The sequence below is a fragment of the Acanthaster planci genome, linkage group LG05, assembly GCF_054643075.1.
Source record: "Acanthaster planci isolate LZ-2023a linkage group LG05, COTS_SCS, whole genome shotgun sequence".
Lineage (NCBI taxonomy): Eukaryota > Metazoa > Echinodermata > Asteroidea > Valvatida > Acanthasteridae > Acanthaster > Acanthaster planci.
Genome location: NC_141781.1, coordinates 17,930,451 through 17,947,680, shown reverse-complemented (window position 1 = coordinate 17,947,680; position 17,230 = coordinate 17,930,451). Strand labels below are relative to the sequence as shown.

General features: G+C 39.1%; 1 protein-coding gene across 1 annotated transcript in view; it reads left to right on the top strand.

Moving 5' to 3' along the window:
• The window catches only part of LOC110987618 (uncharacterized), a 58,157-nt gene that overhangs the window by 37,249 nt on the left and 3,678 nt on the right, over positions 1 to 17,230 (top strand). The window contains exons 15-21 of the mRNA XM_087137315.1: positions 3,043 to 3,380; positions 3,668 to 3,806; positions 4,984 to 5,165; positions 10,516 to 10,668; positions 14,140 to 14,316; positions 14,848 to 14,977; positions 16,936 to 17,220. Of these exons, the coding sequence (XP_086993441.1) occupies positions 3,043 to 3,380; positions 3,668 to 3,806; positions 4,984 to 5,165; positions 10,516 to 10,668; positions 14,140 to 14,316; positions 14,848 to 14,977; positions 16,936 to 17,220 (1,404 nt within the window). The remainder of the gene's footprint in view (positions 1 to 3,042; positions 3,381 to 3,667; positions 3,807 to 4,983; positions 5,166 to 10,515; positions 10,669 to 14,139; positions 14,317 to 14,847; positions 14,978 to 16,935; positions 17,221 to 17,230) is intronic.

Sequence of the window (17,230 nt, the reverse complement as noted above, 5' to 3'; positions counted from 1 at the left end):
TTTGAAAGATGCAAAGCGAAGTCGAATGCTTGTTATTGCGAAAATGAAATGGTTTATGTCGTTTTCAAAATCTACGCCAAATTGAAATTTTATTTACTGATTAGATCGCACATTTTCCTAAATTTGCCAGGAAAACCTATTACATCTGCCATCCCAAAGCAGCTGGAAGAAAGACTGGTCGTTCCCTGTTCAATGCTTTTCATCTGACCAGAAAAAAAAGGACACCGCTCCCCGTCCTCGGCGCGCCTACCTATACTTTGATCATGATTGTCGTTAAACCTCTATTACAAGTTGCCCCTTCTTGCTCTGTTCCTCGTTTCAACTAACGACGGCCCACTTATTGTAAATGTTGCTAACTTGCTCTTTGCTTTGCTCGAGCGAGGAACAACCACCTCCTCTAAAGCAGCACTGCAAAATATACAGGTTAGCAAGTCTTGTTTACCTTGGCATGATTTTAGCCGAAATGGAGCAATGAAGACTATAAAGGGCGCTGCATTTTGGGTTTAGCATGCAACCGAACACAGATTGCAAATATGACAATGGCTCAAATTTGTAAATGCTTTAAGGTTTAGTTTTTGGCTGCTTCCCGAAAAGGATATTTTGTGTGGCTCAGCATCTAGAGAAGTGGCATCTAAAGTAGTTTGAAAATGTTGTGCGTAAACTTTCACATCGCTATTCACCACTTCAGGGGTTATACTCATAAGCACATTGACAGATATTCATAGATAGCTAAAGAAAGGAAAGCTATTCCTATAAGTCGACAGTTTGGGCCTCATATGCCGTTCTTAAAGGTGGTGTAAAGTAGAATCCCGACAATAGGACTACGGTATAATCCTGAAATATCTTACTTGAAAGAAACTACAGTTTGAAACAGTTTCAATCCCTCTGTAAAATATTTCCACCCAGAATGTTGTACTTTTCGAGAAAACTAAATTTTGCTTTCTTTTTTGGAGTTAATTTAGAGTTAATTTCACTTAACACATCACGTCCTTCAACAGGCGCCAATTTTCTTATATGTAGTGTTTGCAGATGTCGTAGGAGGCTCCATTTATGTAAAGAACTGTGAAGTGAAATTATAGAAACCTGAGTGTTAGGTGTAAAGTAGAAAATAAATTGGATCAGTGTGAAGTTGAATTTTATTTAAGAAAAGTTTTTTTTTTTACATGAAAACTTTGCAAATTCAAAATCATTCTAGAGCATAATGTCATGATCCAAGATGGCGGCTGTACGTTTCTGAGCATGATGATTTTCGTCAACAAAAGTATGATTTCTGCATGTTAAACCTTCCTTGTTTTTAGACTTGATTCTTTTTTGCTTATTGTTATTAATTCATCAACTGATTTATTTATTTATGGGTATAAATGCGTTTCGCTGGTCTTAAATGTTCGTTGGAGAGCCACAGGAAAATGTACGCCTATTTAAATGTTCCATTGGCCAGTGGCGCTCTACACAACTGTAGTATGTGCCACGTGCATGCCAGTTTATTTCTAAGGCGATGTTAATGACTACTTCCAACAGGGGCATACCATCAATTTGTGAACTTTAATGTGAGTTTCTGACTCAACAAGTATTTATGAATGGGAATTTATATAAGCTGGGCTGATCTTAACATCATTTGGTTTAAGACTGCCTACTCAAACATACTTACTGGCTCTTCGCACAGTGCAGAAAAGGCTTTGTTTCTCTACTTATTTTTCTGTTCTTTTGTTTTGTTTTGTTTTGTTTTGTTTTTCTTCTTCTTGGTCTAACCCAACTTTTTCTCTTCACCTCTTTGGGTATTAAAGAAAGTCATATGACTTTGAAACTTTACACACTTAACACTTATAGCAGAGGTCTTTCGCATAACATGACGTCATCACCTGATTTACTATGGAATTTTACACATTTAATATTTCCACATATGTTTTGTTCACGTTTTTAAACAGACAAACACCGTGAGCGAAACTTCCAGCCCTTTTGTTTGTCACCTCTTTGGGCATTAAACAAAGTCATATGGCTTTGAAACTTTACACACTTAAGCAACTTATAGCAAGGGTCTTTTTCAAAACATGACGTCGTAATAAGTTTATCACCTGATTTATTGTGGAATTTACCATATTTAAGATTTTCCCATATTTTTGCACATGTTTTTCAACATCAAGACTAGGCATTTTTTTCGATCTGACAATACACATAAGATCATCACTCGGTCCTCCTCAGGGTAGACTTGGTCCACAAGGAAATCTTCATCATGACGTCACCAAGTGCCACGTGACATGGCATTTAAGGTACAAATTTCAGAGGCCTGTATCTCCTGAAGTACATATCTGATTGCGTTGAAACTTTGCAGATATCTTAAAAGGGATGCAGCAAAGACGAAAACGGACCACAGGTGATGATGACGTCATCAGGTACCAAGTCACCTGACCTTAAAGGTGCACTCTTCAAAGAAAGCCGTATATCTCTTGAAGTACGTGTCCCATCTGGTTGAAACTTTGCAGATAACTAGAAAGGGAAGAAATCAGAGTAAAATTGCCCTCATGTGATGATGCCATAATCAGGTGGCAAGTCCGTGACATTAGAGGTGCACTCTTAAAAAGCCCAATATCTCCTGAAGGACGTGTCCCATCAGTTTTTATATATGGAGGTAACTAGAAAAGGAAATGGTACAGACAAAAAGTGCCCTCCTCAAGTAGCAGGAAACCTGACATAAGAGGTGCAATGTTTAAAGCTTCGAATCTCCCGGAGTCCATGTGCGATTGAACCTTCCAGATAGCTGGACTAAAATAATGTGGCATTTAATGTCCATTCTTCACAGCACCATTACCTTTTGCCATAAGAAACATTCAAAATGCGGAAAAGCCTTACGTTCTGTTCTTGAACAGGTGTAAACCTCTCGTGTTCTTCTTTGTTATTATTAGTGATTAAAATGTGCCCAAGAGCCGAGCACTGCATAGCAAAACCGGTAATACGTTCCATAAAATCCATGAAGATATAAACTGGTTCATGAATTTTTATCAGGTACTATGCCATCGTACGTTTGTTGCATCTATTACCTCTAAGCTTTCTGCCAGGAGCGGCTTGGTTTAGAGAACGGGGAGATTTCCAACCATCAGATATCATCTTCGGGCAGCTGGGACAGCCGAACACATGGGCCGCAAAGGGCCCGATTGAATCAAAGAGGTGACCCCGAACTTGGACTGGCTGGGGGCTGGCTCGCACACACCGATAACGTCCACGCAGAGGTTTGGTTGCAAGTTGACTTTACACGGTGGACTCATGTTACAGGCGTCATAACGCAGGGTCGACAGGACAAAAGTCAGTGGGTGATTGTATTCAAAGTGTCATTTCTTCAGAATCGTAGCTGGCTCTTTGTCAAAACATCTCATAGTTCTTCAGAGGTAAGAAATCATGATGTGTATATAAGCATGCATAATAAGCGAGGTAAGAGTTTTTTAAAAACCATCCACAGCAATCATTACTGATACCTTAAGGTAAGTAATGAAATAGGGCAAAATGAAGCTCGATTCCCCACGAGCAATATTTAATGCAGAGTCCGGTTTTTATATTGCATATACAGCGTTTGGATTCTCTTTAAATTCTTTTTTTATATTCCACACAAGTCAAATCTGCTACTGCATTCAAGCAAAACAAGTTAATTCAGTCTGAATACAAACCCCTTTCATAGGAGTTCTATGGTAACTTTGACAATAATCACCTTGCAACGAACTACTTTCAACACCAAGTTGTAGCCAGGTCAGTTCGAGTGCATCCCATCCGGTGGTATTGCAAACCCAGCATGCGACTGGAGCTTCTAGGCTGCACAGGTATCTTATTAAGGACCATTTTCAGCGGTCGTGATTTTTAATTTTGCCTGAAGAGAGGGCGTGACTAAAGATTTGACACCTGCTGCATTAATTCCCATCATAAGGAGTGTCACTGCTACTTTTTATGAATTGCCCACTGCGTTACCATTTTTTTTTCTGTTTTTCTCAGAGTGGGGAGGGGTGCTCGACCCACTCCTCCCGGATCCGCGCCTGCATAAGCACTGTGTTTTTTCTAAATAGGCACCTGTATAACCCATAGACATTTTTTACCAGCTTCCAGAGGACCTTGGTTTGTCTCTACATCCCCTGTCAAAAAGACCAAGGCCACAAGAACTAGTAATTCACTAAAATTTGGTCCGTAATATCATCTTGTGATTCCCTCACAAGCTGAGGTGTCAGGGCACAACACAACGAGTTGTTTACTGACTTACCGGTATTCACATTTGGGTGTACTACATTGCACTGGTAGACTGGAAAAAGTTACAACAAATTGAACGTTTCTATCATAAAAGTTAATGCTTACCAATATCCTGACTCTTTCCATACTAATGAGTGATTAATTAAAGCCCTCGAGAAACATAAATGGGAAGAACGTTGATTATAAAACATGCATGGCGTCGCCGTCGTTGATCCTTAATCATAATAATTGTTGGCACGCATGGCTGTTGAAGGCATGGGAAATAGCCACTAGACGATACATTCCAATGACGATGGAGATTAAATCCAATTCATAGTGATTTCTTTTTCACAATTTCCAAAGGAAATAAAGTCAAATGAAATGAAGATTGTTTGTTCTTTACTCATGCGCTAATTTGTAGCATGCGATAAATTGTCATTTTATATCATCTCAAAATAATTATTGATCAGTCGAGCGGAAACGAATCACTTACAATGTGTACCATAATGCAGCCTTAACTCTCGTCCATTTCATGATACCCAATTTATGTGCTCAAAATGAAGTGAATTTTAGATTGAGAGTTTTTGTAACTTCTGTTTGCTGTGGGCAACACTGTTCTCTGCAGTAAACAATGTTGAATACAAGAAGAACGAACGCAAACATATTATCAGAAAACTGATAGACCCTTACGTGTGCTGAATTGGTGATCCAACGTCACATTAGGTCAGGGCATAGGCCTAGTCTAAAATCAAAGTGACTTAAGATTATTTCTACTTGCAGTACTTTGCCAATCTCAACTGGGCGTGGAAGATGGAACAATTCCAGACAGCTCATTTACTTCATCTTCTAGTCTGCAAAGTGCCGGTTTCCAAGCCGATAGAGTTAGACCTGGTTGTATAGGCTTTCTGATAATGGATCATTCACATCTTCTTTCTGTCGACCGAGAGGATAATTGGATCCAGGTATTTTTTAATTTAATTTTTTAATTTTCAAAAAAAACCCACTATTTTTTGTCTTATTTATCGTCATTTTCGTCTCACTCCGGGAGAGGCGTAGAGGCGGACAAGCAAATTCGTTTTTGGTCATTCATTTTACCGATTTAATTTTGTCACTTTTTTGTGATTCAAAATTAACTAAAACCAACGGGCCAAAGAAATAAGGTAGAAGCATATCGCAATAATCACACAGCTCACTTTTTTAAACTTTCTTTTTTGTTTAGATTAAGGAACAATACTTCGTATATGAATTTATACTGATGACGAAATTGAATGATTGAATCAATTACAGTGGGCCAGCCAAAATGCAATTTTACACTTGGGACGGCATTTTTTGTTAATAGCTGGCAACCGTTTCAGATCAATCAATAATAGGATGGGGAAGAAAATGCGAGTGGATCTTACCCTTGATTATGATCTTGAAGGGTTAATTTGAGGTCAAAGTTCAAATTAGGAAAACTGCATATTGCGGTTGACTTTTAGGTACCTAGACCTAATTTTGTGTAAAGGAAAATAGAATGACAACATGGGAGCTTTGATTAGGATGGAAAGGAAATATGGGTCGGTGGCAGCTTTGATTATGACCCCAAAGGTCGATTTGATGTCAAAGGTCAAATCATTCTGTGTATGCCTTATCAAAGAAAAGGTAGTTGTGTAACTAAAGAGGTACCCGAAAGCTGTAAATTAAAACGTTTCAAGAAACAGGTGTTTTGCATTACTCCTACAAAGTATTTTCGAAAATTTACTGACCTTGTTAAAATCAAACATTTTGAAAGTTTTCCCCTCACTTTGTTTGCACATGCCAAAATAATGTATCTAAACAGTTGGATAAATAAAGAACTGAGATCGAGCTAATGTTAAGAGATTTACGAAAAAACATTTATCCTCGGTGTAGTAAAGTAGCCGCAAAAGTGCTTTTCATCAATTATAGAATACATCGATCATGAAATTTTAAATTCCAGATAGTCTTGACTTTTGCAAACGAGACAAAGTAGCTCGATTGCTACATGAAAAGAAGCTTTTATAACACAGTAGACACGTACGTCTTGTTGATGTTTGTATGTACGCTATTCACATTCTGCATCTAGCCTTGGCCAGCTGGGTTGCAACAGGCAGAGGCATCACATCCATAGGCAGGTGTATGTCTCATGTTCCTTCTGAAACAAGTGCATCGAGCACCGCGGCTACACTTTGATTTGCTATAACAAGTAACCAGCCCGAGAAAAGTGTCAGGCCTTGTCCAGACAGCTTTCAGAGAGTCTGACTCCAACTTCCAGGCGCAATTGTCAATGGGAGACAAGACACACATCTGTTCTTGATCGGCCTGCGATCAGATCTTTGCTTAGTGGTTGGCACGAGTAGCATGGAGACCCAATGCGTCCTTGGTCAGCGGCAGTGCCCCAAATCCCACCTTAGCTTCTCTGAAAAGGTGGAGTCTAGCTTAATTTACCATCAAAAGCTCTGGTGTGCCAAATGCTTGGTTTGCGCAAGGTCTCCGTCACGACAAATGCCCTCAAGAAACTGTAGATGATTCTTTAAAATTTTTGGGCATGATTTTTTCCCTTTCCAGTGAATGATGAGTTTGTGATACAGCCTGTCAGGGAATGGAATCCCAGATTGTGTTCTCTCACGTTTGGCGTGAGTCTTTTTAAAATCTGGTGTAATCGATATCATTTCCACTTCCTTGCTGTTCCAACACTCATTCAGCTTTAGTTGAGAGGAAATGTGTCAGGAGAAGCATGACACCACTATCCCTGCAGAAAAACAGTAATCTTTTATATCCATTTCTCATAGCTTGAAATGCACGAAGCGTAATCCTCGTGTCAGCTTCTTCACGGTTTCCCAGTTCTGAGGTCTGAAAGGTCCTAGCCTCTTTCCAACAAAAGTTGGCAAGGTCAGCTTTGTTTTCACTGAGAGCGATGTACTGGTTCCACACAAGCAAGAGTGGTACATGATGTCCTCAGTGAGTTTTTTCCCCATTCGCTTTGTCCTGATTACTGCCTTGATTGAGCTACATGTGCCTCGGGTTTAGCGATTAAACACCATATCAACTTTTTTCTTGTTCTTTTCAAAGTGACCCGTGAAGATTTTTAAAAACACGTTAGCATATTCGCATAATGTCGGACAACTGTCATCTAAGGCTTTCCTGTATGCTTCTCCAAACATCATGTTGAGTGAGCCCAAAGTCACATTCGCAGGTGAATGTGCCCCCGGCCCCACCCATCAAAAGCTGGATACATCGCTGATGAGTGCATGGACATCTTCCACAAAACATGTCTTCACATCAGTGTGTGCAAGTCCAGATGTCAAGATGCTTAATGATAGCACCGCTTTGGGGGTAAAATTCATTTTACCTCAAGGCTTCGCCAGGAACAGCCAGATTAGAGAGTGAATGCTTGAAGACAGTTGCAATAACAGTATTGAACAATCGCTGTAGTAACTTGCAGACGACTTTTATAGTCTTATGTACATTCTCCTTCGTGGACATCTTTGTTAGAGATCAGCTAATGTTTAGGTGCAGTGTTGTTTTATTGCGCCATTGCATCATTTTTAGTTGTAGATTTTGGCTTTTTGGTTCTTAGAATATGTACAGCGTTTCTTATTTTATCTTTATTCGTTTATCATTTTAGAAGGAGTGATTTTAGAAGGACCTTGAGGTTGTTCACGACCCTTGACATAGTCAAAAATTTAAAAAAAATAGTAATAACAATAATGAAAGGCTACAGTTTTCTCGATCAGATGTTGCCTGTCCTTTTCCGTTTCCTAGTTCATTAGCTGTCAGAAGGTCCCCCTCCCTGTCAGTGGCTGCGAAATCTCTGGTTGCCAATGACACTAGGGATGTCCTTCTGTTCCAATCCTTGGTATCACCGTAGTTTTTACTTGGAACACAAATTTGTTTTAGTTGAGTTATGAGTTTCCTGACATCATCAGTGTCACACCTCTTACGGTACTCGTGAGAATGGGACTATTTCTTCTTCTTCATTGTCTACATGTATGTTGAGTAAATATTGAGTTTCCTAAGTGATTGATTCGTGACCTTTCTGACCATGTGATGCAAAACCTGTCTTTGGCTTGATCAATCTGAGTGATGCCAATTAATATACACTTTTGCATTGTATTATGTCCTGTTTGCCCACTCAGTGCTTGATCAGCTGGAACCTGGTTGAAGCGTCTTTGAGATAACTTCTCAACAAAATTGCCACTCATAAACTCGGCTCCTGCGCTGTTTTCTCGTTTCAAAATATGTGCCAATAAAATCTGAGTATCATCTGGCCATCCATACAGCTACAAATTATTGCCATAGATACCTACATATATATGTCCATTGTATGTCTGCGTATGTATGTCACTACTTAATGACCGTCATGTTGGACACCCATTGACTTTATTTGTCTGGGGGGCTGTAAATTTGTCACAAAGGATTAAACGGATATTTAAAAAACAGATCTGTTTAAACAGATGGGAAAAAAGTATTGTTCACTTGGAAAGAGTGGCATTTAAACACTTTCAAGAAATTTCAAGAAGTTTGACCTTTCATGTTTCTTTTTATAAAACTTTGTGTGCAAAATAAAAGTTTATTCAACATTTGCATAACTTAGGACCATCAAATGATGTTGATAATGATTTCTGTGCATACATATGTAACTGCAGATGAAAATTTAAGTCATAAAAAAAAGTAAATTTTGACATCACTTGACCTCTCGTAACCTTAAAATGACCTTGAATCAATGCAAAATTGACAGTGGCATCCACCCACATCTTGTTTTTTATGGCATAAATGACTGATTGAAGATGGTTGCCAGCTATCACCGAACAATGCCCTGAAACTATTTCTAGAGGGCTATGTCATATTGGCTGGCCCACTGTCAAATTTCCCATTCAAGGCCATTCCCAGAGAGAGACAAAAATAAATAGGATGATTAAGAATTGCTTTTTTCATTAATTACAATACTCTGAAAGTGAAATCAAGCAGTGTTTTTTTCGAAATTGGAACCAACATTTGGGGCGAGTGACTCCTCTTTGACGAATTTAAACCTTTTTTAGCAATTTTAAATTGAAGAAGTGTGGAACTAGCCGGGAAAACTATATTAAAAAGGAATAATCGTACAAGATTGGCAATACAAACAATTTGTTGCAAATGATAATAACATCTGCATGATCCTAAAAAGGCAGGTCATCAAACATGGGGGTACAGTCTAATTCAGGCCCCATTGGAAACAGTGTAAAATCAGCACTCTTCAGGGCTCAATAACATGCTTACGAACATCCCTGAGATAAAATTATTGTCTGCTCCCTAATCATTCAATATCTTTCAACTTTTTTGTTGGTTAACAAATTAATTTTTAATTATTCCCCCAAAAACTAACCCCCGAAGAGTGATATTTCCAAAGCCTGATTGCAGCCAGTTTTCAAGTGGCAACCCTCAACTTTCTCGGGCACTTAGGACCATTTTTCAACTGTAGTTCTTGCCATTCTGGTCTCATATCAATCTTAAAGACCAGGGAATTGATCCTGGCAACGATTTACACAATCTCAGCATTTTGGGGGCCAAACAATCTCCTTTTTTCAAAACACACGGTGAAGGCACTTTTAATGCTAATGAGCTAGCCACAAATTCGCACTTAAATTAGTGGACTGTACCCATGGAGTATTTTTCTGACTCCCAAAGCGTCTTTCCTGGATCTTTAAAGTAGGTCACACAAAATGGCACCATTACTTTAAACCGGAAAATTACGGTTCAGGTGATTGTACATTTTGTCTACATTACAACACCCCATCGTGATATTTCCTGGATTGTGCTGAGGACACTTTTACGGTGTGTTAGAAACAATTTCATTTTTAATTGATTCTAATTAAAATCATGTTTAGAAATTACTTTGATTACGTTAAATTCAGTTTTGTCAAGTTTACGTGCACGGGAAATTCGATACATGATAAAACGTGTCGTGTATTTTCATATCTCTTTTCATTGAATTTTTCAGTCGTTTCCAGTTACCTTAGTTAGTTAATTTAAAATGTATGGAGGTTGCAAACTCGCTTTGCTGAAATGTATTAACATGTACATGAAACTCTTCAGTATCGACCGCTTATTTTCAGGCTTTTAACATTGTTGGGGAGGAAATCCTCCTTCTTTTTTTTTCTTCTTTTTTTTTTGCTTCGTCACCAAAGCAAGTAAAATTCCCTGAATTAAGCCTCACAATCAAAAAATCAGAAAGGCATCTCCAAGCCCTTCTTAAAACACACCCCTCCCCTAAAATGTATCTCTTGCTAAATTCCAACAGCGATGAAATAATCTAGAACCAAACCTTTTCCACAGGTTGACTTTGGGGAGCCTACACGTATTTCGGGTCTTATACTCGAATCCTGGACTTTGGAGAGTTATGGATGTACGTATGGTTTCTATTTGAAACACAGAACATCAAATGATTCCACGGGATGGATATCAATCAGGAACAACTACGGCAACGAGGTAATGAATACAAGATCATTACTTTTGTGAATGCAAAGCAGTTCTTTGTTGACTTCCTATGAGCAGAATGATATTTATTGGAAAAACAGTCCATCTGAAAAAGTTACCTACACCACGAACAGGCGTTTCAGAGTTGCACTGAACCAAATTAAAAGCGAATTTCGAATGAAGTATACGGCTAACGTTCGACGTCTGCAGCAATCGACACTGAAGGCGCTCAGAGCGAAACTAGACAAACTTAGTTTAAGACGTCGTACTTTTCATGAGCCAAACCAAATGCAAATAATTTGTAAATGTATGGAAATAAGTAGTGACCCTCTAACATAAAAACAAGAAATCATGTTCACTCGCTATCGCGTGCACTCTGTACTCGGATTCATGCGCGTTTACGTCGTCTTAGCTCCTCCGTTGGTCAAAAGAAAATTGATATTTCGGAGGCTATAAACTTGGAATATGTGAATGAATTTGAAGTCACACATGAGGATAATTAACACTTGTGATTCATGTCTATCACCAAGTTCAGCCGCTTTGGCATTTATGGGTTTTTCTGCTTGGTTTTGTTGAACTGTATTCATGCACAATAACAATAATGTACATCATGTACATGTAAGCAGATAGGCTATGCCTGCCACGTCTGGCCGTGATGGTCCAGTGTTATGCTCAGCGCCACCTTGACTCTAAACATCTCTCATACTCCGTGCACAACCGATTTTCCTTTGAAAATGGAAGAGTTTTTGATAACGGATTTTGCCCTTACACCGACGTTTATGTAGGCCAATTACACTTATGCTCAGTTTTTGTCTAAGAGCTTGCCAAAAAATTCACAAGCTTAAAAATGGGATTGTCTTATTACCTCTTGCTGACTATATAGCAAGTTCAGTCGTCGTTACCACTCGACCACCGAGATTGCCAGGTCAGTTGGCCGGTCAGAGTCAGCCGTTGCAGCGGTAGGCCTACCGCGAAATTAGCATCTCCCGACGCAAAGTACATGTTTCCCATAACATGGGGGAAGGAAAAGTCTTTCACGCTTTGAATGAGATCCATTCAAAGGGAAATCAGCTCCCCAAATAAAAAACTTATAAATTTGTGCAAATGTAAAGATTGCATTGAACATGGTTAGCTTGACTTCAAGGCTGCAATTAAGTATTGAGGCGGAACTCGATTTAAGTTTGATAATGGAACTAATTGTTGACCTAACGGGACTTCTGTAAACACTGTAAAAACTGGAGTGTAAATTTAACACCCCGGTGTTGAATTTAACACCGTGGTGTTATCAGAGGACTACACCAACACTTTTCACTGGTGTTAACAAAAATTGGGTGTTATTCGGTGTTGCTTAATTTTAACACCCTCCAGTGCATTGTAACACTTGTAGGTGTGCAAAGTGTCATCAGCGGTGTTGAAGTAACACCCTATGGTGTGGTCTTTTGATAACACCAAAAAGTGTTGATTTTAACACCAGAGTTTTTACAGTGTATAGATTTTGTGTAAAGCCTGTATTTGCCTTTCAGTTGGCATTAATAAAACTCTGGCCTAAGTCATGTAATTCCAAGTGAGAGGCCAAAGGTCGGTCAGTCGACCTCATAATTTCTGCCACGTGTAATTTTAGGTGAAGAAGACGTTACAGCTGATCCGAAAAAAAAAATTACAGTTTTGAGCGATGCGTACTTGTTGCTAAGCTTATATCATATGTTCGTTTGTTTACGTGAAGACGTGTCTAGTGTATTGAGTTCGTCTGTCTGAAACCTTAATTTCATTAAGTCCACCCAAGTCGCTCTTTAGTCTTTTTGGTTTGGTGCGACTCTACAACGCCTGTCTGAAACAGGTGGGACTCTCAATTGTGCGTGAGGTGATTATGTGCGCATTTCAGAGAACCGAGCTGTTTTCGTTTTGAAGAACTGGCACTCGGTACACTGCGGCACTTCTAGTGCACACTCCGTGCATTTTCGTTTTCAGGTAAAGATACCGATCAGAGTTGCACTAGTTAAGACGAATTCTAATTAAAAATTCGGGTAAGGCATGAGGTATACAGGTGGATGAAATTCATATCAAACCCTTCAAAGCATATTTCTTCGCGCTGAATTGCTGTGACAAGCTAGGCAGTTTGGGAAAACGAAAAACATTCCATCTCGCTTCAGTGTCCGATGTGAGGGCGCATCACCGGATGCTGGTTCGTGAAACTGAAATTGTTGATAGCGCACTTGCAACCGAGTGTCGATTCGTAGGGTCAGTGACGAAATATACATAATCATTACTCTTAATGGTGGAATAACGCAAACTACTATGAGTCTGTTGTAAACAACTCCAGTTATCTATATGGCAAAGATAAAGAACAAATCAAATTGTTTACAAATCAGAAGGGTAATGTTTCATCACCAGGGAGAGAACCAGCCGGCTGGTTCCCATCTACATCAAATGACTGTAACTTAGCGCACAACAATGTCACCTTGAAGATGTCGACCAAAACGGATTATATTCTAAATATATCAAGAACAGTTCTGATTTAAAGAGGAACAGTATTTCAGTCAATTTGATATTTTACTCAATTCAGTTTTCCAACTGAATGCATAACCATCACAAAGCTCACTTAATAAACGTTTCCCTCTTCTAAAGATCATTGCACCTCTCAGTCATTTACTTATCTCCTCGTCGACCAGACTGTATGCTTCGTCGTATTCTTTATCACATAATAAGAATTTTAAAAGTTCTTTATTTAAAATTTTTTAAAATGTGTTGCTTATTCTCACTTGGAACGCAATGAGGTCGTAGCTTATTGCTTGCAAGTTTCTTTATGGGAGTCTCCCTTTATGTGATGGAATTGGTATTGATAAAAATATCTTAATATTTTATTACTTTTCTATATCTTGTTTGTCTTTGGGAGACGTTTCATCAGCGCAAGACCCATAGGCCTACATCTTGCATCTTCAAAACGTGGATTTCACCATTTCTTCCCTAACTTTGCTACTTATTGCACTGATTGTCTAACATCATTATACATTAAAATCGTCCGTAGAGAACTATCAACAGACCTTTTGACTTTTCAAGATGACTTTTCAGTGTTTGGTATCTGGGAGATGTTATTACGCAAGGAAACCTGAAACATGGGGAGAAAAATTGTGTAGTTTTATTCCAAGAGATGTGTCCGTTTTTCCAAGTTCTGGTTTTACCATAATTGATTCTATTAATTTTTTTTGTCCTTTCACCTTTCTTGAGCAAAGATGTAGAGGAAAGGTAACAAGAAATATCAATAATTTGTAGACAAATTCCTTCATTAAAGGAAACTTACCAACTCATAGATGTTCATGATTCCCTCAGAATTAATACTATTCTGCGTAAATAATTATTCTTTCTACTCTGAGTGATGATAAAATGTAGAAATGAGACCAATGCCCAGCAAATACATGATAAATGACTCATTCGGCCTGTGTATTACTAAGTACCTCTCAGTTCTTGTTTTTGCTATACACCCAGGCGTTCCTACCAACAGAAGGGGTTCCAGTCTTTTATTGTCGGGAGGAAAGGACTACTAGCTTTTTCAGCCAGAGTGTCCTCACTCAGTTCATACGAATGTACATAGCTCACATCGATTTAATCTCTTCACAAACATGCGCCTGGATGAAGTTTGATTTCCTTGGCTGTCGTAGACATGTAAGTATTATCGAACGATGGTCGCGCTTCAACGAAATGTTTACCTGAACACGGTGTGACGTTCAACTTTTGCAGTGCAACATATTGCTATTCCTTCCACAATTCCGGATTTAAAGTGACACTCGCAATTATTCACAATTATTCCGGTTATTTATTTATTCATCATTATTTTTTTGTAATATATATCCTTACAAATGGGTCACTAGGGATACATTTTGAGGTAGCTTTTTCGACCTTAGGGAGACATCGGTCATTAGGGAAACATCTCTTAGGGAGACATGTCTCCCTAATGCCCCAGTCACGGTTACCAGAAGGAGGCCGAATTTTACCGTCCAATTTTTGAGAGATGATATATTAGGGTCTAAATTGAAAACATACAAAGTTTGGTTCAGATCAGATGAGGGAATATTCAATTATGGGACAGTAAAGTTTGTGCACGTTCTTATGGGAATGTCTCCCAAGTGATCCATTATTTTTCGGTAATCGACATAACTCTGTTTTACAAATGTCCCATCAACGTTAACTCCTCAGTTGCAGACTGCTAGGACATGTCAAACATTGCACGCTGAGGGGTATCTGCTGGATGACACCTACGAAATAGACATGGACGGTTTAAACCAAGGACAGCTCCCATTTCAGGTTTTCTGCAATATGTCAACTGGTGAGTAAAAGAACAAAGCGCAGCTATTTAAAATGTGCACTTAATGATGCAATTGGTTATAGCCTAGCCCGGCTTTGACAGCACCTTCATTTCATTGGACATAGGGAACATGCATGAAATTTAGCTACCTGTGTCAGGTAAAAAGAAATGGAGAAAAAACGGGGTTTTTTTCGCATAGCATGATGAATTGATACACTTGACGTCAACCGTAGTGTAAATTGAAGACCGGCGTCCAACCTTGGCAAATTATAACACAACATTCAGTCTTTGTCCACACAACATACGCACCTACTGCTTTACAAATTTTTTGCATACAGCCAACGTTACGTCCTGTACCACCATATCTTGTCTGTCTTCCAAGACCTGACCATGAACTGTAAGGTGATATTCACCAGAAAAACACGCAGAAACCTCCAGTTTACGAAGAGATAACTTGTTTATTTGAGATACAAACACGAATAACCGGCCCATATTGGTATCAGTTTGATAGCATCGCCAAATTTTAATGCATGTAAATCCAGTCGGTCTCATCTCTGTGCAAAATAATAAAATGTTTGTAATTCTGTATTAAATCAAGTCGAAATCAAATAAAGATGAGTCTGAACATCTCGAAATTTGTACCTCAACTTACTTGTATGATTATGGATTATGGACAGGGCAAAGTGCATAAGCAGTCTTAGCATATACATTCGCCTATGAAAAACCTTGCTTTCGAAACCAAATCCCTTGCCACTTCATTTCATTTAAGATCTCTTTGAATAACGAGGCCTGTTCTTTTAAGTGAATTGCATTCTTGAATCATTGATCACAGAGTCTGAGCTCTGTTAGTGGTGGCATTTTTTCTGAAAACATAAATGTAAACTCTCATTTCTGCGCATTTTCCTGCATTCAATTGCAAGTGATTATCAGAGGACCATTTTCAATTAATGTCAAAGCTTCTTGCATGCGGCTTTGTTGAGGGCGTTTTCACAAGTATCATATCGTTAACATACTTCTAATGCTGGCAGAGATGTCTGCAGCTGTATCATGATCATGGCAAGAAATGCTATGGGGCCCTGCCAGGTTCCCTGTGGGATGCAAGCAGTGATGGTGTGCCAGTCTTGTATTGCACGCATTGCTGACTTTCATGGGAAAAAATCACAGATCCACGGGTATCACGGGTGGGCGAGTTCTGAGTTTAACAGCTTGGTGTTCAGAATTGTGTGACCTACCCTGCCAAACGCTTTGCTTTAGTCCGTAGCCACAAGTGTTGATGGTGTGTTTTGGGAGTCAGCATTGCAAGCTAAGGTATCAAGCACGTTAACCAGGTAGTGAGGGGTTGAGACCCCTTTTCTATTGCCAAATTGTTGAGGATCAAACAATTTCTTGGATATTGACCGATGTACACAGATTTTAATTTATTTAAAATGTACTTGAACTTTGACCTCATTGACTTCATTAACCCCTAAAGCAAGAATCAGACAACTTTGGCAACTAAGCAAAATTAGTGCCTGACTAAAGATCTGCCAGGTCCCAAAATATTAACACTATCGGTATGTTTCAGTCAATGCGATACAGATGGTAAAAGTTTGTTATATAAAAAAAAATTAGGTATTGCGATGGAGAACATTTTTCTGCAATGTGCTTTGTGTTGTAGAGTAGACCCTCATGTCAGAGATACAGGGTCTGGGGGTATTTTACTCTATTTAAAATCGAATGCAAGAAAAATGTTTGCAGTTTACGGTGTCCGTCGGTTTCAATTGGCCATATGAACAAAAGTTGCAATGCTGCTACTCCTAGAGGGCTCCTGATTTTTCACCCTGGGGGGCCCCTTGATTATCATATTGATGGTAGTCGGCTTTCAGAGTGAACTGCGGGACGCCACCATATATAAATTGCTGACGAAATTACAAAGGCGAACCCAAATTTAAGTGACAAAAACAGTTACAAACTGTCACCTACTTGATTGTATTTCATAGGTACAACCATCATCCACCACGATGGTGAGGATTCTTTCAAAATCGGCGAACCGCAGAGCAGGGCCATTACGTACAACATTGATGTGCAGCAAGTCATTAGTGTAATCGAAAATTCGCTGTCGTGTCAGCAAATAGTCAGAGTTGTGTGTCCCACAACTAACCTTACCGCGTCGCCATCGCCACTGACATCTCAACCATTCAAGTGGGGTGCCAGGAATGGAGAAATAATGCCAAATTGGGGAGTTCCTACTGGGAAAACAGGCTGTGACTGTGGCTTGACCGATGGTAACTGTGT